The sequence below is a fragment of the Penicillium oxalicum genome, chromosome II, assembly GCF_001723175.1.
Source record: "Penicillium oxalicum strain HP7-1 chromosome II, whole genome shotgun sequence".
NCBI classification, from domain to species: domain Eukaryota; kingdom Fungi; phylum Ascomycota; class Eurotiomycetes; order Eurotiales; family Aspergillaceae; genus Penicillium; species Penicillium oxalicum.
This window is the reverse complement of record NC_064651.1, coordinates 3,369,440-3,391,562: the sequence shown is the minus strand read 5'-3', so window position 1 is coordinate 3,391,562 and position 22,123 is coordinate 3,369,440. Positions and strand designations below refer to the sequence as shown.

General features: G+C 50.1%; 7 protein-coding genes across 7 annotated transcripts; 3 read left to right on the top strand and 4 right to left on the bottom strand.

Moving 5' to 3' along the window:
* Nucleotides 1-601: 601 nt before the first annotated feature.
* POX_b03049 (uncharacterized protein) lies at nucleotides 602-1,816 on the bottom strand (the record flags this gene model as incomplete). The annotated part of the gene is made up of 4 exons (XM_050111954.1): nucleotides 602-933; nucleotides 1,223-1,365; nucleotides 1,407-1,640; nucleotides 1,761-1,816. The coding sequence occupies 4 exons, from the start codon at nucleotides 1,814-1,816 to the stop codon at nucleotides 602-604; spliced, it is 765 nt and encodes a 254-aa protein (XP_049972300.1).
* Nucleotides 1,817-6,404: 4,588 nt separating this feature from the next.
* On the top strand, nucleotides 6,405-8,984 carry POX_b03048 (uncharacterized protein; the record flags this gene model as incomplete). The annotated part of the gene is made up of 5 exons (XM_050111953.1): nucleotides 6,405-6,418; nucleotides 6,573-6,716; nucleotides 6,780-7,313; nucleotides 7,392-8,599; nucleotides 8,671-8,984. The coding sequence occupies 5 exons, from the start codon at nucleotides 6,405-6,407 to the stop codon at nucleotides 8,982-8,984; spliced, it is 2,214 nt and encodes a 737-aa protein (XP_049972299.1).
* A 1,431-nt stretch (nucleotides 8,985-10,415) lies between these two features.
* Nucleotides 10,416-10,493, bottom strand: POX_b03047 (uncharacterized protein; the record flags this gene model as incomplete). The annotated part of the gene is made up of 1 exon (XM_050111952.1): nucleotides 10,416-10,493. One exon carries the CDS (start codon nucleotides 10,491-10,493, stop codon nucleotides 10,416-10,418), a length of 78 nt encoding a protein of 25 aa, XP_049972298.1.
* A 938-nt stretch (nucleotides 10,494-11,431) lies between these two features.
* Nucleotides 11,432-11,590, top strand: POX_b03046 (uncharacterized protein; the record flags this gene model as incomplete). Its single annotated transcript, XM_050111951.1, has 1 exon — nucleotides 11,432-11,590. The coding sequence occupies one exon, from the start codon at nucleotides 11,432-11,434 to the stop codon at nucleotides 11,588-11,590; it is 159 nt and encodes a 52-aa protein (XP_049972297.1).
* A 3,098-nt stretch (nucleotides 11,591-14,688) lies between these two features.
* POX_b03045 (uncharacterized protein) lies at nucleotides 14,689-14,817 on the bottom strand (the record flags this gene model as incomplete). The annotated part of the gene is made up of 1 exon (XM_050111950.1): nucleotides 14,689-14,817. The coding sequence occupies one exon, from the start codon at nucleotides 14,815-14,817 to the stop codon at nucleotides 14,689-14,691; it is 129 nt and encodes a 42-aa protein (XP_049972296.1).
* Nucleotides 14,818-17,469: 2,652 nt separating this feature from the next.
* Nucleotides 17,470-18,988, top strand: POX_b03044 (uncharacterized protein; the record flags this gene model as incomplete). The annotated part of the gene is made up of 4 exons (XM_050111949.1): nucleotides 17,470-17,500; nucleotides 17,563-17,616; nucleotides 17,691-17,741; nucleotides 17,799-18,988. 4 exons carry the CDS (start codon nucleotides 17,470-17,472, stop codon nucleotides 18,986-18,988), a joined length of 1,326 nt encoding a protein of 441 aa, XP_049972295.1.
* Nucleotides 18,989-19,369: 381 nt separating this feature from the next.
* On the bottom strand, nucleotides 19,370-21,937 carry POX_b03043 (uncharacterized protein; the record flags this gene model as incomplete). Its single annotated transcript, XM_050111948.1, has 1 exon — nucleotides 19,370-21,937. The coding sequence occupies one exon, from the start codon at nucleotides 21,935-21,937 to the stop codon at nucleotides 19,370-19,372; it is 2,568 nt and encodes an 855-aa protein (XP_049972294.1).
* Between the last annotated feature and the right edge of the window lie 186 nt (nucleotides 21,938-22,123).

Below are 22,123 nucleotides of genomic sequence, written 5' to 3'. Positions count from 1 at the left end.
GGCAGAGGACGAGCCCTTGTAGTAGTAACTAGTGATGAGCCCGGCCCATGTTAGCCTCGACGGCATGAGGGTTCAGCCAAGGAGGCCGAAGTTCTGCCTCTTGCGGCTCTTCGGAAAGCCCTACCACCGTCTCTGCCCATGAGGCTGTGACCACATACAGTAAGCGAGTCCTCAAAGCCGAAAAGGGGATAATTTGGTACATGATAATTCACATATACGTGTGTAGAACGTACCGTACGCGCCACATGGGGGGGGGGGGGGTTTGCTCCTGAATTACCAACGTTCTGACGTGCAGTGTGGCAAACTGGTCGTTTTTAGTTCTTCGGGATTATAAGATCGCCGAAAGTTCTTTTCCCTTGAACGATGGTCAATGAACGATAAAATGACATGCCTGCCCAGTGTTTTTTTTTACCATGCTCACTAGCGGTTCCCCTTTCACTTTCCCTCCTCTCTCCCTCCCTCCCCCCCTCTCTCTCTTTCTTTCTAAGCCCCCCAACCCATCTCGCCCTTGATCTATCTGCCTCCTCTCTGGCCCCTTGTCCCGAACATTCTCCTTGGGGAAAGGGACGTTGTTTTTCTCTAGTTTTCTCCAACTCTATCCCTACCAGACCTTTGGTTGCATCCGGCGCGGTGGGAGCAGCCGACGAATCAACACATCAAAATCTGAGATGACCCTTTTTAGGTGGATCAAGACTGCAGTTTCCTCAGACGACACAGTTCCTCGCCCGAGCGCAAGATTCTGATGCCGGTGGGCTTTGTAGGTTGAGTTGCTGATCGACTTCACAGAGTTGTCATATCCAGCAAACTGTCCAGTGATGGATCCAGTAAATGTCATGCGCAATGTCGCGCCAGAGAATAGCGCGCATTGACGCCACAAGCGGCTTTCACAGAAAAGTCTACTATCATGACAATGACAATCGATGATAGCAACCCCTTCATCGCATTGGGTCAGACGCAATAGAATGAGACGGTCCAGGTGGAAAACGACTCTTTTGTCAGTTTACACTTTCCGTCTCTGATGTTGCTGGGCCAGTGGCCAGCTGGCACTGGTAGCTAAATCTACACAATTCGAGATATCATCGACTGTGGCCCTTCGCATTGCCGTTGTTCTATCAAACTGTCAATACGCTACGTAGCAGAATGTGGGGCTCGCAAGCCCGGCATTTGGTGCGTCTTGATACCGTGCGCGTCGAGGAAGCTTCGGGTATGTGTACACACGTACGGAACCGGTATGCATCCGGTACTGTATTATTTCCTGAAAGTGTGTCCGACCGGGTCAATGCCATATGCGTGATTATGATTGGCGGGTTGTGAAGCCAGCAATGATCAGCACGGAAGCATGTCAAATTCTCATGTTGTTCCATCCTGTCCGTATGGTAATGTGAGATAATACCTGACATACATACCCCGCGTGAATTTTACTTTGAATACCAAGAGGTCCGGAAATCGAACCGGGAGCCCTGAAGAAACGGTGGCCTCGTGAGAGCCAGCAATGGCGCACGTTTTGCACATGCAGTGATTCACGGTATGCCGTCTCTACGACTCGCTTGATGGTGTTTGGAAGGTCGTCGAACGCAATAGTGTCTCGATGTTCCCTTGTCAAAGAGCTCACCATTTGTACTTGATTCAAAGCTGTGAACCTGCAATAATATCAGCTTGACAACGCCTCGGAGAAGCCTTCTTTTTTTTTTTTCTTTCTCTTTCTCTTTTCCTTTCTTCTCTCTTGGGAACACCGTAATACTGTATTCCTTGAAACATACATTATATCGCTACCCAACATCCAGCATCCAGCATCCAGTGGTGTGGTTTGGATCATCGTGGCTTAACAGAACGATATGGCTTGACGATCGCGGAGGATATTTCCGATTGTGCATTTTATACCCCCTTCAGCCACTGTAGGTATTAGAGTCATCTGTGAACTCTGTTGTCTCGTGGATCTGTTAAGGTTTTCTACACCCACAACTGCTATAGAATGCTATGAGTGCTCATGGCTCGATATTACTCGTTGCTTGCGGAGCAAGAATGGATCTCCATTAGTGATGACTAACCACCCAAGTCCCGCCCCTGCGGTGCGCTCGTTAGCTCACCACATGGATGATTACCATTTTTGTGTTGATTCTGATTTATACACGGTCGGGATTGGGTTCTGGTGGATAACAAAACCCTATAGTGAAAAGAAAAAAAGTACGTATGTGCACCGATTCTGATGTAGCAGGCCCCAGTAGGTAGTAACATAGTAATGTATGACAGCATGTTCGAGTGACCTCTCCACAAGCGGTGAGCGGGCTCCGACTGTAAATGAATTAGTCTCAAGATATTTTGGGGTTACCAAAAATGTACATTGAAATGGATCCCGATAGTGTCATCTGAAAAGGGTTAGAGTGGAGTGAAGTGGGGGGATGATGGGAGGGGCACAGGTTGCGCAATGTCAATTCAGCGCTAGAAGACAACCCGTGCCCACCTCCTTCTGGAGATTGCCGGAAACTTAGTCAGTCTAATCCTTTCAATACAAATGGAGGAACCAAAACGGAGGTCATTGACCCGCACCGTGCACGCGTCAACGACTCACAAGCCTCCCTCGGTCCCTGTTACCACCTATCACAAACGACATACGGAGCACGGCCACACAGGCTCTGATAGGAGGTACTGTTGCATGGGTCTCCTTGACTCCTTAGGCATAAGATAGCCACACATACGCACGCCTCTTTCTCCCTCACTCTCTCATTTGAAGGCGAAACTCGCTGGATTTGGGGATTTGGAGTCAGTTGATGAAATTGTGATTAGGCCCTTGACTTACCCCGACTAGGCCACCACTTTGAGTCACATACAGATGAACATTGTAATCAGTTGCCGATAGTTCCATCCATGCATACTAGTATCACCCGCCACGCGCTGCTACCTATCGGTGGCAAGTCTGACCAATCTGTGGCTCAAGACTATCACATCGGCCCAGCAGCATTTACAGAAGGGGAGGTCTTAGGTTGGCAGTAATATGTGCTTCGTCAGCCATGGACGACCGAGGATGGATTCTTAATGTATGGTTGCAAAGACGTTGAAATTCGAGACGACTCGTAGCTCACCTCTTAACCTACGAAGGTACGGTATCCTTAACTCTCTATACTCTCCTGTGAGGAACATAGGTACTGTAGTGTGATCTGTACAATTAGAACGGTAGTACAGTAGTAGCCTGCAAAGGAGCCATTGACCTTGTGGGTGGTATATACGCTTTTGGCATCAGTTGGCGCCCAAAGTGTTTGTTGAATTTCCACCACAGATGCTCGCCGAGTATTCCGCAGTGGAGTGCAACATGTTCCTAGAACATGTCGCCTATCAATTGTTGACATCATACGATCCTCATGTGGAATGTCCCCAGCCAGCCTTAGGTGCGACCGTTGGCAAGGTGTGGCGAGAGTGGGGAGAGATACGAAGGGAGGGGTCAGTCTGGAATCCAGCAGATTGGTTCGGTCGGAGTGCATCCGTCTGGTGCAAAGCGTCCCTAAGATTTCTGGGGAGCCCCCCAAACACAACTGCTCTGATCCAGTCCACTACAGTACATCTTGTCTCGACGGTCTTAAAAAAAAGCCACGCCAGAGACTGCCACAGGACTTTCCATTGGAGCCTCCCCCTCCCAGAGGTCCGACTAGGGTGATTGGCTCTAGTTGATCAGCTGGGCGTAGATTGTATGGGCCCTGGGGGCGATATCATCCCGCCTGATGCGCCAATTCTAAAGCGAAAATGGGCTGTCTGCATATGTTAAAGTAATCTGACGCCAGGTGTGTGAGATGACTGAGATGACCGCGGGAATAGATGGATCGTCCAGATAGCACGTCGAATGGCAGAGGATACGATGCATTCATGCTATCTCAATCTGGAGATGGAAGGGATGAGCTCCTCTTTGCAGGTATGGGAAAAACAGGGTCAGTGAAGGACTCATACAGTACAATTATCTATGTATGGATGGGGATGAATATGTCCAGACTCTATCTAGTGTACTACGCCGTACACAACTATGCATTGCACGAGTGTACGCTTCAGGCGGTATACCCCAGTCTGAGTCGTGTAGGGAACGGTACGAGTGTACCACTGTGCATTGAGAATAGTACTTCAATGTAAGATGTCTGTCGGCTCGCGCTCGTTCTCGGGTTCCAGACCCAGACGATGAAAACGACAATACACGGTCCGGTCTCCCTTCCTTTCCCTTTCCGTCGACCCAGATTTTATCGATTTTTGCTAATTTCAAATTCCTCTCAACCCTTTACTATTCCATGTCCACCTCATGCTACATATGCACATGCTTCCATATGCTCCAGCCTAACTCGACTGTCCTTTCCAGACTAGCCCCCGGTCGTAGGAAATTATGTTTTCTAACCAAATTGTTTTTGGTAAAATGATTTAGGCTCTGTGCACTGCTCGGTTGAGATGCAATCTCTCGTTCGAGTCATCTTTCTGCTGCACGGAGGGAATAGATTCCCGCCGCGAGAATAGAATGGCATTCTCCCATGACGCAAGCTGTCTGCCGCTTGATGGAGTCAGAAACCCATGACTGGTAAAGCTCAAGACCGGAGGATTAACCTACTGTCGCGCATATCGATTAAAAAAAAAAAAAAAAAGAGACACCATCCTGGAGTTGGGAATTCAGGAACGTCTGAGACCAATGGTGAAGATTCAATGTTTCCGGTGGATCCGTCACGATGCCGTATTTACAGTCAGTGGAGCTGGTAATTTTCAATCCACCGCGACTCGAGCCCTCTTGTGCTTCTTCTTACGGGTCGTCTCCTTCACGGCGTATTGAGCGGATCTCGCCATTACCCTGGACCAACGAGGGAAATCTCCCGAAACAGAGATCTCGCCCTGGCTAGTCTGTAAAAAAATCAAATTGATCTAGTGATCATCTGGGAGATCCTTATTGCGCATTTCTTTGATTTTCGGCCTTCTGAATAATCTTCTTTTCGCGTTTCCTCTTTTCCACGCTTCCTTTGCCCTGAACGGCTTATGATCTTTCTCCATTATTCATTACTATGACTTATACCACATCTATTGTTTCCTATTCTCCATACCTACTCCGTCCCACTCATCCCGTTCAGACCGTCTACGCATCTTACCCTTCAATCAGCTCGTAGCCTCGCACCCTTTTTTTTATTTCACTTCATTTTTCCGTTTTCGGTTTTCAATTTTTTTTTCATTTCCATCTTTCTTTTTTATTTTCTTTGATTTTTTATTTCCGTTTTCCATCTAGCCCATTGTCCTTTCTCCCTCACACGCTCCCTCTCTCTCCCTCTTGCGCGTGCCCTCTCTCTCTCTTTCTAATTGTATTAATTCCTATTTATCAACTCATCGCCAGAAGCAGACACAAAACTAAGCTCTCTTCTCAGTTGACCCCCTCTTCCTTACGTTTACCACCGCTGACCATACATCCAATCCGTGTCTCCATCTGGTCCATCTAAACTACTCACTTACTCCATACAGATCCCAGTGATCCAACCACAATTCCCCAACTGTCCCCGAACTATTTCCACTCTCGAGTCTCCAGTCTTTTCCACGTTAAACCCCCTCCTCCTCTTCCTCCCTTCGCGCGTCTCTTCCTTCCCTCCGATCTCCCCTACCACGTCTGCAGCTTTCGTGGCTCGGTTCATGTCGGCTGGTACCTACCATACTACAAATCATCATCATTGGAGGGCTGCAAAGACCGTACCGTCTCTACCACCATTCTCCGTCTGCTTTGGATTTATTTCTCCATTTCTTTTCGCTTCCTAACCTGGTCGTCATACGTCCCCACCCCTCCCTCCACCCCTCGCCTCTTCAGCATTTCTCACGCCTCAAATAAAAAAGGGGCCCTTAGTCACTCTCATCCAGCATCGAATTTTTTTTAGATCCGTTGCTTCTTCGCACTCTCAACGCCGATATCGAACCTCTCCGACCCCGAAGCCTCATCTGATCCCCCCTCTCGACACTAGACCAGCTGTCTCGGCAAAGGCTCTGAAATCACCTTTGGTGCCAACCCGAGCCTTAGCGCCGTTCTTCCCTTGAGCCTCGAAAACCACAAAATCGCGCATTGCACGCCGGACGAGATCGGAAATTGTGTGTGCATTTTCCACCCTCGAGCGATTAGCATCAACTGGGTTCGCCGACCTTGATCAGTCCCTTTGGTCCAACAATATAGCGACGCGCAGGATCGTGACCAGCTCGATCGACTAAGCGCCTGCGCCTCATTTTGGAACTGCGGAGAGCCGCCTCGCTCGACACCTTTCAAGGATCGCTTCAACAACGCGCATCCAGTGGTTCTTGTTTAGAAGCCGATCTCAGATGGGATTGCCGTGAACTGTCCTCTGATCTTTTCTCTCCCCATTTCTTCCTTGGAGCCGCGTATCTTTTGGCGCAGAGCTCCTGTAGATACTTTTGCAATAATGTTCCGCAACCGGTGGGTCTCCAGATCTCTTTGCCTCGTCAATCTCGCAACCACCGAGATGAAATCCTCGACCGTGACTCTCATCCGGTCTCGAAATTTGCAAACCTCCCACCCAACTTGAAAACTTTCTCAAGACAGTGACTGACAATGCCCTCAAATACTCTAGCAACAACACCCAAAAGCCTGATGACGAGTTCATCAGTCGCTTCCAAACCACATTTGCCGATATTGTTCCCCGGCGGGCAAGCCAAACAAATGCGTCGCACGGCAATTTCCCTCCCGGAGCAGGAGATCCGATGGTCTCGGACAGGTATGCAGCCCATTGTTATGCCAGTCCGAGGCTCGAAACTGATCCAGCAAATTACGACACCAGACCTATGGAGCACCATGACATGAAAATTGAAGAACACGAGCTCAAGTTTCCCAGCGAGAGGACGCCTCGCAATCTTCATGATTTGAACTTCACTCCCTCGTGGATCGACCCTAACTCTATGAATATGATGTCTCTCGCTGGGCAGCACCCGGGTTTCTTCACGCCCAATTCGGGTGGCATGGGCGCCATCTTCCATAACCAGGCAGGCGATTTACACACACCGACTGCCGGATTAAACATGATCACTCCCCTCTCCCTCTCACACTCCATGCCCATGGGCCAACACCATGGACCTCCGACAATAAATCACTTTAACCAGCAATATCTGGCCCAACACGTGCCCGACATGCATCCATATGTTCAGCAGCAAACCTTTGCGCCAAGCGCTTTCCTGCATCGAGACTCGTTTGAAGCCATGGACGAGTCTGTGGACGGCACCTCGATTCACAGCTTACCGATTGATCAGACATCCATCATATCCGCCTCAACAGAGTATTCGGGGGCACTGAATGTGAGCTATGCTGATGGAGAGAAGTAGGTGGTCCCCGCCCTGATGACCATTCCGTTGCCCAGTCCACTGACCTTTTTCCCCGCACTCTTTTCGTGGCATAGATTCCGTTTCAATGTGTCTCTAAGAGCGCCTACTGCCATGGTGAAGCATCCAAGAGAAGTTCCCATCTCTTACCTGAACAAAGGTCAAGCATATAATCTCACCGTCATGGATTCGAACCCTCCCATGATGGGCTCTGAGCCACTTCAGTACCGAACCTACGTACGGGTGTCTTTTGAGGAGGAAGAGCAACGTTCCAAGCCGGCAGCCTGTTGGCAGTTATGGAAAGAGGGCCGTGGCATGAGCGAGTCCCATCAACGGGGAGGGAAACTCTTAGCAGTGGAATACGTGGATTCCCACCAAGGCGGCGACGACCACAAGCACCGCCAAATTTCCGTGGAACACACTTCCTTTGACGGATTCTGCGTGACCTGGACGGCCAACCCCACGACGGGAACACCCGACTGTTCGATCCCTGTTCGGTTCAACTTCTTGTCCACTGACTTCAGCCACTCCAAGGGAGTCAAGGGCATTCCGGTGAGACTCTGCGCCAAGACTGAGCTCTTGACCCCCACCGATGAATCGGACAGTCCTCGCGAGGCAGAGGTCTGCTACTGCAAAGTCAAGCTTTTCCGTGACCATGGTGCTGAACGAAAGCTGTCCAACGACGTAGCGCACGTCAAGAAAACCATCGAGAAGTTAAAGCAACAGATCGCCCAAGCGGAGATGGGTGGTGGCTTCGGCAAACGCAAGCGTGGAAGCAATGCTACCGCGAATGTCAAGATGTCCGATCGATCCAAGACGATCAAGCACAAGCGCACATGGTCCATGAGCTCGCAAGACGGCCAACCAGAGAAAATGTCTCTTGAAGACGATTTGCAGGCGAAGTTGGTCATGATGCAGGACATGTTCTCATCAACTCGGACCATGAGTGTTCTTGCCCTCCGTGGTGACGAGGAAGACGACCCCGACCTGTTCCCCGTCCGACTGCCCACGGACAGTGAATCCATCAAGTTAGAAACTCTCAGCCGACAGAACACGGGTGCCTCTCAGTCTATGGAGTCCTTGATCCTGTCTCCTACGAGCAGCAACATCTCCGTCAACTCACCCCAGATACACGAGAGCAAGATGGCCGCTTGGAAGGACACCAAGACCCCGACCACGGTTCCGCGAGTAGCGAACAGCACTTCCTCTATCTCGACTGGGTTCATCGAGGCGGTCGACATTGACCCGACTTACCGTCCACCTGTGGAGCGCCCGCAAAAGCCTAGTAAGTGATGATTCCGAGAGCACTGCCGTTCTCCCCCGCCCTGGTTTGACACCTACTAACTCGTCCCGCAGTTGCATGCTTTTACGTGCGCTTCACCAGTAACGACGAGCAGCCTGATTATTACCGCGCCATCTATCTCTCCGAGCGCACAGTGCGGGACTTGATGAAAAAGATTTCTGAGAAAAACCACCTGGATCCGTCTCGGATCGTACGGATCCTGCACGTCAACCAAAATGGATTACGGATCATGGTCGACGATGATGTTGTGCGGGAGCTACCGGAAGGACAGGACATGATCGTTGACATCTCAGAATCCCCTGCCCCCGGCAACGAGGGCACAAACTGGTCGCCCGATACTCCCGTGGAGATCAAGTTGACGTACTAGGCTGAACGGCTCCTTTCTGCCTGTCATTGTCAACTGATCTCCCCCCCCCCCCCCCCCCCCCCCTTCCCAAACCCTCCTGGTTCCCTCACATGGGGTGTTTTTTTCGCCCCCAGAAGCCACGAATCACTCAGGACTCCCTCTGCCTGTTTCTGTCCTTCTCCTTTACTTTCCCTTTGAAACAATACGTCCGATCAATGTCTAGTCCGCCGTCTTCCCTGGGCTGCGTATCGCACCTGGTGTGCAGCGGCTTTGCGATTCCCATTTCCTTTTGGTGCTCTGCTCTTGAAGGTTTGCTTTCCTCGCTCTCTGATTCATCTTTACTCTTTGTTTTTGTGCAAGGCGGTTTCCTACCGTTTACAGGTCATTGTTCAGGGCGGTAATACACGAGCCCCCCAACTAACGATACCCTGTCGCCATATCTTTGGTCATTTTGTATTTTTCCTTTTGATGACACACTTCACCATTGCTTTTCCTCATATTGATGGCGTTGGTCTATCCCTTTTCCTTTTTTTCCGTTTGCACGATCTCTTTCCTGCCGCGTTGTTCATTATATTCTCTGGTGGGCGTCTGGTCTGGTCGTCAATGCAAGTGGATCTGGTCGGTGGTCTGTGTCACGACACTTTTCTCAATTGTGTTCTTCTACCTTAACTGATTCCAACTCGACGCACACGATGATGATACCCTGTTTCAAAGGTTTTTTTTTTTGGTTTTGGCTTGAAATTTTGGTAATCATCAATCCCACCTGTGCGGCTCTTTTGTGACTCCGTTTTCATGTGTTCACGGTCTGTCTATCTTGTATTCAGCGAATGGCTTTCCCTGTCTCGCTTTGTGACGGTTGCTCCATCCATATCCCTACTTGATCCTTTTTCCCGACTCTCCTCTCCATTTCATTTTCATGGTGAACTCTTCTTTACTGGGGCGCATATAAACGGTCTGTGATCCCTGATAATTCTGATACTTGAATTCGTGAAATAGAGATGAGGCGACACAGCCGACATATAATTCCTGAGAAACACCTCCATCCATTGCCGAGTAAGAGCCTGTAGATGAATAGCTGAGATAGATCACATGTTCTCCTATTGGGCTTTGGGTTTACTATTTGAATCTAAGGTAATAAGAGATGTCCATTTATCTTTTCTTTTTCCAAGTGATGTAGAGTGTAAAATCTATCGGAGAGCTCAGGGTTCCAGCTTCGCAGGTGGGAAGCATTTGGAAGGATTCAACAGATTCGGCACCGATGTGCCCGGGTGCTTCCTTGGTTACATTTGTCCATGTTCACGAACTGATCACTGCCCTACTAACCTCCATGACCTGTCATCTCACAGCATAGAAGGCATAGGGCCAACATCTGCACTGTGTCACTCCTCCACTGCGTTTCAGACGCAAGCGACACCACAGGTCCTCCTTCCATGTCCACGCTAAACCCGGCAATCAGGGATCTGGAATCGGCAACGCTGTCGAAAAAGAAAAAACAAAAGGCTTGCTGGGACCATCAGACGACTGGGCCATGGGCTAATTTGTTGGTCTCGTGTTGAAGTTATTTCTTCATTATTTTTTATTATTTTTATTATTTCTATTTTCTTTCTTCCACAGAGAGATGTGGAATTTTCTGGTATTTCCATTGCCTTCGACGATGATCTCCTACTCCTGTAGGTCCACTACGCTTATATGCCCTTTGGGATTTCGTGTCCTGAAGGGGGAAAGACCCAAAGTCTGGAGGATGAGGCAGCTGCGGAGACTTGCAGTACCAGAAGTGATGGGGGGAGAGTGTGGCCTGGGTCTCCGGGGAGGTGTAATAAGAAAGGTTTCAAGTGACCCGCCACCTTTTCGACTTATACAAATTTCCAGCTTTATGGGTATGCGGACGTGAATGGGGACGCCTCTCATGCATGTGGATTGTGGGTCTCCTGTGGGTCCGGCATCCGGGGCCCTCCAGTGCTGAGATCCTTCCCAAAAGGGTTACGGGCCCCGTGTCCTTCACTTCTATGATTGGTCGGATGCCCAGGCCGACGAAATGCTTGGCATCAGCCTGCGAGATCTCCGGCTCGGAGAATGGTTAATACGTGGATCACCGTCGATGGCTCCCGGTTCCCAGTCGTCCAAGCGCCCTCTCGCCATCACCCGAATTGGATATCAGAGCCTTCCGTTTTGGACAAAATATGCTGCCGGAGAGATGGTAGTATTTGCTTGTCTCCGCTTCCTAACTTCCGATCAGGTCAGCCCCATTGTCATTGTGTTCTCCTTCTGTGGGCCTTGGCCAGGCATATCGTATGCTGAAATCGATGAGATGCCACGATAGGCGGTGAGCTTGGCTGATTCTGGCACGGTTGCTGCGCGTTTAAGTTCATTCATCCGAGGATCTGTCTTCTACGTCGTATCCTTTCTCGTCAGGAATCCTTTCTTTTCTTTTTTCGTCTTCTTCTTACATCGGAGAACAGAAAAAGAGAATGAGCGGAAAACTGAGAAAAGAAAGACAAGTTTCGCAGCAAGTCGTCCACCTTGACTTCCTCAAGAACGCGGTTTTCTCCCGGCCCAGCAGTCAACTGCCGTTGCTCCCTGAGAAAGGAATGAAGCCGGCCATGATGCAACGCTCCCTCGGTCCGTGATAGGTGCACCTCACCAGTGGATCAGTGAACGGGGACGACTTGGAGACAGATTCGTCGGTGCGGAAAAAAGCTTTCCTGCACCCCAGCTCAGCCAGCACATTGACAGTAACGAACGGCGATACTGTCATTTTGAATCTACAGTAGACATCTACTACCGAGGTCACGCAAGAGGTAATTCCCGTTCAGATGGCGCTAGTTAATATTCACCGGCATGACCTTTGACCAAAGTCTGAAACAATGCATTGGCCCTGCCTAGCTACAAGGCTAGAACTGTATCGGACATTGCGCGTCTGTCTTCGAGTCTGGGCTTTTTATTTATCTTTTTCCCTTTTTGATACGCATGAAACTTGTACTGAATCTCGCGTTCGATCAACGCGTTAACACGGTATGTCTCACTAGGTTAGGGTTTAGTGCACGGCTGCGCAGCCCGGACTATACCTGTATTGGTACTAATATGTCAGTCCCAGCCTCTCCTAAACTATGATTGCCATGGGGGTTTGACTGGCATGATCCCGCACCATCGTCAGAATAGAAAGCGATGCGAGTATTTCGAGTTGCGTGACCTCCAGTGTTGTGCTCCGAGTCTCCGAGTTCACTCTCTGGTTTGTAGGTCAGCAAATAACTTTCGGATAATCATAAAATACTGTACAAATGCAACTTGATCAAATGTAAATTCCACGATACCGTACATCCTGTAGACCTGTTTTAGGGTTAGTATACCGCTGACTCGCTGAGGGCTGACTGTACTGTACTATGATCCCCTATACCCAATTCGTGTGGTAGACCCTCCTCAAGTCCGGGCTTCCAGAGTCACGAGTCTCGCGGGTCACATTGTTTTCGGGACCCACCTCTAAACCTCGGGACCCTCATCGCCTAAATCGGAGGTACCAAGTAATGTTAATGACATCAGAGACATTTGCCTCGTCTCAGGGCTCCCGAACTCTTTCCTTCTATCGCTGGAGAGCGTAGTCGCGTCCAATCCCAGGCTCATACAGTGGAGGAGAAGTAGCATTAGTATATTGGGAAACTGCCGATTTCTAAGCTCGGGGTAACTTTATCTTATTATAGAGTGTAAAGTGATAGTGTAGAGTGTAGATTACTAGATACTGTCTGGAGCACATTGCCCTCTTCCGTTCCGGCTCGCCCAGATCCACCCATCGAGTCCTGGGACGCTCGGCGATCTAGAACATTCCCCCATCTCCTGTACCTGCCGATCGATTCCTTTGCTCACAACTGTGCCTGTTCCCCTTTGGATCTAGTCTCCCGGCCTTGGCCTCACCCGCCGAAGGGCGTTGAACGCGCTGGTTTAATTGAGCCTGACTCTGCCTGATATACACATAAGGGAATCCAAAGAAGGAACGTTAAAGGGAGCAGTGTACCTCGGCTACGAGGCTCACCATGGTGACCCCCCCCCCCCCCCCCCCCCCCGGTCCGTTGACTGCAACATACTGTATCTACTATACCGTATACGGACATCACTTGCAGTACCTATGTTGACGCTGCACTGTCGTGACTAGTGGTGAGCCAGTGATACTACCATTGGAGCTCCTTCCAGCCAACCGGAGTCAACACTTTGTCACATGGATATGTGCTGGGCTGGTCGGACCCGTGGACTCGGCTCAGTCCCTCTTCTCTGGCGTTCCCAGAGGATCGCGCCCAGCTGTCCCCTTCCCGCTAGCTTGGTGGACCTTGAGGAGTGCCAATTGTGGTGCATGAGCCACCTTCTACCCAGCCCTTTTTGACATGTATTCCCACATATTGTGAGATGCGAACTCAAAACATTCCTTTTTGAGTATACCGATCGTGCCTGGAAGAGACAAGCAGCTGAACTTTGGAGAAAAAGCCAACAAATGCTCATCACCGCCCATTCCTGCCCCCGCCCTGCCCACGTCTCTCCTCATGAATGACATCATTATACTTCTTCCCTGGTATGCAGTGGGTCCCCTCGTTTCGGTATTGGGGGGGGGAAGGCACCTGAGGGCTAAGAGTGAACATGGCCCACTCGGATGGGACAGGGAATCCCACCGAGGGGTTTAGAACATGTACTGGAGGCCCGCTGGAAACAACGCCCTTTTAAGGTCATTCTGTAATCACAAGTTTTGTTTTTTCAGGTCTTCTGCTGGTATTTTATTTTCCCCATGCATTCCATGCTCTTACAGTACATACAGTACTGTCCTCTGTGTATGATACATCTTACATAGAGACACAAATCCCAGCGTCCCTCCCCCCCCCCCGCTTGCATCTGTTTTCGGCACTCTGGCACTCTGTCATACTCCACACCGCCAGATCTGTTCACGCGGGACGAGCCGTTAACTGAGATAAGCCAATACTTTCGTCCTGGCATGCTGCACGCTGATACAGTATTTATGGATTGAATTTACAGTGATCCTGTTTTGTGACCAATACAGAGCACTTGCGCAATTTACAGTATGTAAAGAACGCTGTTCATTCTGTATTGTACTGTACAGCCGGCCGGGGCTTATCCCCGCCATTTTTTTATTTTTCAAAATTTCTCGGAAAATACGAAAGACTTCAAGTGCAAGGCTATCGAGTCGCGTTTGTAGCGGAGACCAGGGGTTGATTCAAAGAACTCGGCTAGAGATCCGGAGCCTGGCATCTGAAAAAACACGCCATCCTTACCGAGTCTCGTCGTCGACCCAGCACCGGCAAGTGCGAACAGTACACAACTGGATTGTACAACTGTACACGAAACAGTCAACACCACCCAATAGCACACTCCGGGGGAAGTACATCAATGGTTCCTACCACATCGTCGTGTGTAGTAGCTTCCAATTTTTCCACTTACACATGACCACTGCAATAACTCTTCCCATACAGCAACCGTGCCTGTGGACTCGCTTTCGTTCTCTCCTTGGTCCGCCCGCCGCGGAGCGCTCCCAGACGGGTAACGATCACGCTTGACTTCGCTTCTTCCGCGATTCGCTATGCCTATCACATCTTAAAATCTCCACCTCTTGTGATCCTGGAGCTTGATCCTGCTTTATGACTGGATGAGATCTCATGCCAGCATCTTGATAGCAGAGCGGCCGTGCACCCACATCGGATAATTCGTCCCCTCTATTGGCAAGGGGAACGGTCTAGGGTAACACTTTGCGCGCGACTTGTCGGGATTTGATTCGGTATTCTCCGGTCTGTGAGTGGACAGCGGTGAGATGGAATTTCTCGAAAAAGAAAAGAGAAAATCTCCGATCGACTGGACCTTTCATGTGGCCGACACCAGATGATACTGTACTTTTGGGGGGGGAGGGATGTTGCTTCAAATAATGGTACAAAGTTAGATAGAGTAAAAGTAGAACAGAAAAGGGAAAGAAATCTCACGATCAAAAAAAACTGTTTTTTAATTTTTGTTTCCCCCTCAGGATTTGAATATTATCGAGACGCATCTGGCCCCAGCCGCCTTGAGACTAGCGGGTATGTACAAGCGATTGGGTTCATGTTTCCGTATCTTCCGAGCCGTTTTGGGATGAGAACAGAGTCTGCTTCGTGATGATTTCTCTCGTGCACCGTGGTGCGATATTCGCTTATTCTGGGTCGAGTTGGGGTAAGGGAATCACGGATGAAGTCAATTTAACTGCTGTGTGACTTGTCCTTATTGCTCTCTTCCAACAGATACGAGGGAGGGGGTGAGAAATCTAGGGGCCTCGTTTTTATTCTTCTAGTGAGGTGAAAGAAGCTATCTCAACGGCATATAAATGGGTGCAGTGTAATAGCAGAAGCTACAAGTACGACGTACGAATGGGCCGGATCATGCGGACACCATTACCTAAAGCTGCATCAGGAGGCTGGACGCGATCGCAGATATTGTTATCGGTGAGTAGAAGAACATATGCGATCAAAAGTGGGTTCTTTCCCCCTTACAGATTTGGGAAACTACACCCACGGTCCTGGAAGTTATTAAACCTCGAATCGACCACGGTTGTGAGTTAGATCTCACGCAATCGTGCGTATGACATGTGTGGCTGGGAATTTTGGGGATTTCTAGTGCGGGAAACCCACAGTATCGGGACTATATCTCCCATCTTGGGGGTGCATGGCAGATCCTGGACCAGATTCGAATGTACCGCAGGAATGGCTGGAAGTCCTGCACCTCTTGGCTGGACCAAACCTTGGTGACCCTGCTGGAGATTCGAGACTCAACATGGATTTGCAAATGAACAGAACCAAAGTTGTTCTCAGTATGATATCAAATAGTGTGAAAATATTGAGCTCAGTGGTGCGCTCAGGCAGCCTCAGTGAATAAGGTCTGCCAATTGTCTTTTTTTCTGTTTCTGTTTCTGTTTTTGTTTTTCTTTTCCCGTTCTCAGCCATCGATGTGTCAAAGATCTGAACCGTGTGGGCCTGGTATGAGCTTCGTGTCGGCCTGTGTGACTGTGTGTGGTTATGAGCCCTGTCAGGGTTTCGGATGTCATGTGATGCCGAGAAGACTTTCTGCAGAGACGTTGGCTCCATCGTGACATCGAGTCACCCTCCTTGGAGTTGAAATCATATACTCAATGGAAGTTGCCCTCTCATTAGCAGAATTTTGAATTTTTTCCCCCTTGATAATGACTGTAGTCTGTCTTAAATTTGAGGGTGAGCTGTGTAGCGTGGATAACCACCTCTCACCCGGCCATTTGACAGCTTGATTGTAGTACCTCCATGTACTACCAAAGGTTACTATCACTATCACATTGATCCTACCAAAACACCATCTGTACCTGGTGGGGGTCATAGATCAGACATGTGGATCATGAAAGGCTATTGATTCCATTGACAGGCCGTGACACATTGATGGGCCTTTGTGTTCTGCACGAGTATAACTCGAATTTTTCTATCTTTATATCGGCGATTCATGACCGCCAATTATGTACATCCCGAGACAATCAAATCAATGAGCCACCTAAGCCGCCTGCCTCTGGTACGGGTTACTGACTTTACCCCGAGAATCTCAAGTTGGTCGTGTCTTTTATTCCATCCTGTCTGACACCACATCTCGACGCCTCCTGTGGAGAATTGGGCGGCGTTCAATGTGTGCAGTCGACTATAAACTCGGGTGATCGAGTCTCCGCGGCATGCTTGACTGGCATACAACCTCATCAAATTTGAACCAGAAATTTACGGGTAAAGATCTCTGCTTACGTTTGGTTTCGCTATCAAAAGTTTTATGGAGACCTATCAGGGAGTATGATCTTTTGCTCTACAAGTTTGAAGCATTCACTGAGCTTGATCCGGACCTCTCAGTCTGAACACGAAGACTGAAATCTCATGACGCTTACGCACCAAGCAGATAACCTACAGCCTGTGTCGGGCGCCACTATCATGTTGGATTCAAACGCGGAAATTGGTGGGATGCTCTCTGACTGCAGTGGTCCAAGTTGCACAAGACTCTCTCGGTTCATTATAGTGTACCCTGAATTAGGTTCCGCTGGGTGTAACACTGTGCATCCTCATCATTCATATTTGTGCTATAGATGGAAGTTTGCTCACCATCATTGGAATGCACACACCCGAAATGACCAGGGCTGCCTTTACAAGCAAATTCGGCCAAATTCTATTCCTGGCAGTGTTGTCGCGTTGTCCTCTATGAAATGTCGAGGCAAGTGCGAAGCCAGTACAAGGGTCGCTCCTTCCTCGCTCGCCTGTTGACGCAACAGGCCCGTGACTTCAATTTGTGTAGTAGTACTCTTCTCCCCCCTCAGATCCTTCTTTTGTTTCTTTCCTCTCTCTCAAACCATCCCTCATCCAAAACACACTCGCTTAATTGACTTGGATCTTTCTCACAAGGCTCATCTTCGTTCTTTCAGAAAAGAAAGCCCCTAAACGCAGTTGATAAAATGCATTGCACTATGACTTTCCGTCTGGTGTTTCTCTTTCTTCCCATGATATGGACAGGCAAAAGTCTCGCACAAGGTTCGTTCGTAATGATGATAAGTTTCTTATGAGAATCCGTTTGCTTAATCAGGGCTCACTAGATGTCGGCGCCTTTGATCATCTTGGTGGTGCAGTTGTCCATCACATTGATGGCAGTAAGTTCTATTGCTGAGCCCTGAAGCCATTTGATCACTGTCCTCATCTTCTCCTGCTGAAATTTTTCCTTCAGTGGATTACGCTCAGTCTATATCCCCTGGACTGTTCATTCATGATGCTCGTGGTAAGTCACCAAAAGCAGAAGAAACTTCATCATGAGAATCGCCTGACATTGCCGCAGATGTTGACGAAACCTCCCTTGCCACTTCCCACGCCCCTATCACTGCCACTGCCACTCAAATCACCAGTGTCATTGTTTCAATTGAGCCAACTGGTGGCACCACCAGCAAGGTGCCTGCTATTCCAACCGAAGTAACCCGTGTCACAATCCCTGTTCCCTCCAGTGAGAGTTCGGAGACTCCGGGCACTCCGACTGAGACCACTCGGATCCCGTCCTCCATCAGCTCGACCGACAGCGGAAAGACCACTAGTCTACCGACTGAAGTGACTCATGTTCCGGTTCCTGTTCCATCCAGAAAGAGCTCAGACGTTCCTGTCAACCCAACTGAGGTCACTCGAGTCACCATTTCTGTGGGACCCTCGCAGACTTCCCATGGCGGCTCTTCCACCATGGCTGTCGTAACCCGCGTTACTTTCTCGATCTTGCCCGGTGGCACATCCAAAGTTTATGTTACTGAGACGCTGACTGAAATGGAGCCCTGCAGTGAATCAACCACCGAGCCTGTGAACCCTCCTCCTACAGCATCGGTTCCTGTCTCGATTCCCGCTCCTGGGACGGTAACGGAGACAGAGACAGAGACTCTGCCATGCTCCCACCTTTGTTCTTCTACTGGCCAAGTGACTTTCACTGTCATTCCTATCGTGAGTCCAACCAAGTCGACCCCACGGTCGACATCGAGCTCGACTACGGGGGGATTGACCTTCACCATCATCCCGATTGGCACCCACCCCGGCTCTGCTCCAGTGACCTCCATGGCTGAAACTGAGATCCACGTGAGCTCTTCCCTCGAGAATCCCATCACTCAAATTGCCACAGAGTCCCAGGTGGAAACGGGTTCTTGCGGTACTTCGACTCTATGCACCTCTTGGAAGACCACTTCCATCTGCGTTACGTCTGCTGTTACTCTAACACACACAATGGTTGGCGGGAAGGCGTCTTTGGAATCAGGCAGTTCTCTCATGACCTCAGGTGCGACCACACTGATTGGCGCGCCGACTGCTTCTGCTGGACCTGAACAATCCAGCATCGGGGTGTCTGGTAGCGGCCACCAGCCCATTGGTGCGGGCACCACGGCCATCGCCCTCCCCACGACTGAACCTCCTTCTTTCAGTGCTGGCGACCAGCTTGATATCTCGAAAAAGCTGACGATTACCAGTCTGCTCTTGCTTGCTTGCGCTTTTGTGCTGTGAGCGTCAAGCCGAAGTCAACCGAGTACCCCACAGGCAAGTCATTGATGGCTGCCAAGGTCTGCTTGCTTGCCACGAAGGGAGCTTTGATGGTTCAACATCATGTGGTGAATTATGTTCTATCTTTCTACTAATTATGGGCGGATATGGGATGCAAAGTCTGCCTCCTCTGGGCGAGACGTCTTGATATCACATTGTTCCCATAGTTGTGCAGTTCTAGACTGTACTACTCAATCATCTAATTACAATTTCCATCCTACCCATTACAGTGCCTCCCTTGTTGGGTGTATGTCTACGTCTTTCGAATCCACAGGGCGAAGGAGACTTGTTCATGCCTTGGATGACAGACGATTTCCGCATGACGGACTAGTGTCCACAGTCTGTTCAGTCCTCCTGCCACCCCAGCTGTTCCTCTGTACCATTCAAATCCGCTTGGTCCTGAATCTTTTCCCCTTGTTTGCGCCACAACAATGCCAAGTAGTCAGAGGTCGTTGCCTCCTCGATGGACTTATCCTCTCTGGCTTTCAAAAATCGTGGGAACCGTAAGCTCAGTCCCCTTTCTTCACTCACAAGACCGATGGCAGCTGTATATGTCGGACTGAGAGTGATGTCAGCAAAGGCCATCTCCCACACCTCCTGCGGCTCGAACCAGACGTCCGGTTCTCCGCGGTAATCGACGTAGCTGGGTCGCGAGATGACGTTTGGACTGCCTGGTGCGTATTTCTCTTTATTGGCCTGGTAGAATTTGTCGGTGAAGCCCGACATGCATTTCGTCACGGCTTCAAGAGTGCCGGTCTCCGGGTTACGGACAGCCATGAGGATAGGAGACCACCATTTGGCTTTGCGGCCGTTGCCATGCCAGGCAGCAACGGGAATCAGATCGAGAGTTTCCGAGGAGGCACTATAGTCTTTTTTGACTTTGAGCCATGATTCAAGCCGTTTGTCAGGCTCATAGGTGGACAGGAGAGCTTTGCGACGGGTTGGTTTTTCCTTGGCGCCTTTTTTGTCAACGCTTGCGTCGAGTGGCCGCGCGGCGTCGTCCTCGACCTCGGGAGTACCAGTCAAATCCATAGTCGAGATTGTGCCGTTGGAGTTGGTGGTATTGTCGAGAACCTTCACCATAATGCCCTCACATTTCGCATCCGTGGCGCCTTTGAAGAACTCGAGCACTGCCTCCGATTCGGTGGATGTGGCGTCGAGATTCCTGACCCAGGTAAACCGGTTAGGAATTTCCACGAAGAGGGACCGGAGCAGTTCCCGGCGTTCGCGAAACGGCCGGTTCAACAACGGTTCACCGTTCAAGTACATGAGGTCGAACGAGAATAGACAAACGTTGACCTTGATGGCCCCGATGTCGACGTTCTTCTTTGCTCTGTTGGTGAGTGTTTGAAAGGTCTTGAGTTCTCCAGACTCACTGTCTACCGCGACCACTTCACCTTCAAGAATGAAGCTGGACACGCTTTCTCCACGGATCTCGGGGACAAGTGAGACAAGATCTGGGTACTTCTCGGTCATGAGCTCCAAGTGCCGCGAGAAGATGGAGACTTTCCCATGCTCATCACAATGCACTTGTGCACGTTGTCCGTCATATTTGTATTCACAGCTGAAATCTCTCCCTTGGAGTTTTGTCAACATATCGGCAAGGTCCCGTGTGATGCTGCCCAGCATGGGCCTCAAGGGAATATGAAGAGCCAGACCGCATCGGATCAAGAGCTCTTCCCTCACGCCAATCTCGAGCAGGCAAGGCACAAGGTCATTGTAGTCCGGATGTCTTGCGTATGACGCCTTGACAAGTTCCTCTGCATTACTGTATACCTCAGCAAGCTCCTCTTTTTTCAGGCGAGCTAACTCTTCCCGTGGCCGAATGGTGAATTCGGCGCCCTCTGGCTTGGAATACAAGAATGCGCGAGCCAGTGCAATCAGCATGGTCGTCTTCACAGCTCCAATGCGAAGATTCTGGACCAGTGTCCTCACAATATAACGACTCTCTTCAGCACCCCTCGTGTCTTGAAGGAGCTTGTCAACAATCCGTTGCTTGACTTCTTGACTGCCAGATCCTTTGCTAGCTGCAATTTTCAAGAGTGATTGATAGACGCCTTTGATCCTCAAAGGCTTCGGCTTGGCCAGAGTAAATGATTGTCGCTTCTTGGCCTCAAACGCGACATCGCCTGCGTCCCCATGCTTGTTGTAGAGGGCCTTGAGTCCTTGGCTATCGAGGCCGTAGATCTTCTTGAGAGCTTTAGAGATCGCCGAGCCTCCCAGACCAAGCTCCTTCTCATCGTAGGGCGGCGTGATCGAGTTGGTCGCCAACCAGACCGCTGGAAGCAGACTGGATGGATCTCCTTCGATCAAGACTCGAAGGAAATTGACCAAGGTGTCCACAATTTTGATTCGACTTGTGGTGGCGTTGGCCAGGACAAACGCCCTTGTCAGCAGCGCATAGGATGCATCGCCACCGTCCGCAGCCCAGTGCGACCGAAGCTCGGCTGCATATCGCGTTGCGTCAAATGTCTGTGGGCTTTGATCAAAGGGAACGGCCAGCGCAACTGTATCTTCTGTACCTGCGGATGATTGCAAAGATAGAGTTTTCTTTTGAGCTATCATGGAAGCTTTCACAGCACGTTCCTCTGGAGCTTTGGATCCTGGCGCAGCCGGTAGGGTTGAGGCGGATTCGCCGGCTGTAGAAACATCGGCGCTCTTGTCTGCAGACGCCAATTGCTCTTCTTGATCCCATTCAGCTTGCAGTTTTCGCGCCAAAGCCTCGTCCGACTGGGTTTGTTCAGAGTCATCGGACGCCAGTCTCGCCTCTGGGGCTGACTCTGGTTTTGATTCGGGCCCTGCTTGCTTGTCTCGCTTGGCCGCTTGCCCTTGGAAGAATGATTCAATACTGCGCGTCTTCTGGGGCGATGTATCCAGCGCATTCCTCTTGCGCTTCTTAGCCGGACTAGACATTTCTCATGATGTTCTTGACTATCAAAGATCTTAGGGAGGAGAGATGGTGAAGCTCTTTGCCTCTGGAGCTTGTCGTCTGAGCTGGAGCCACAGCCGCAGGCGGAGCTGGACCGCACGGGGAGTCCCCAGATGTACGTCAGTCCCCAAAGGCGGAGACCCAAAACATTGGCGACACCGTTGCGTCTC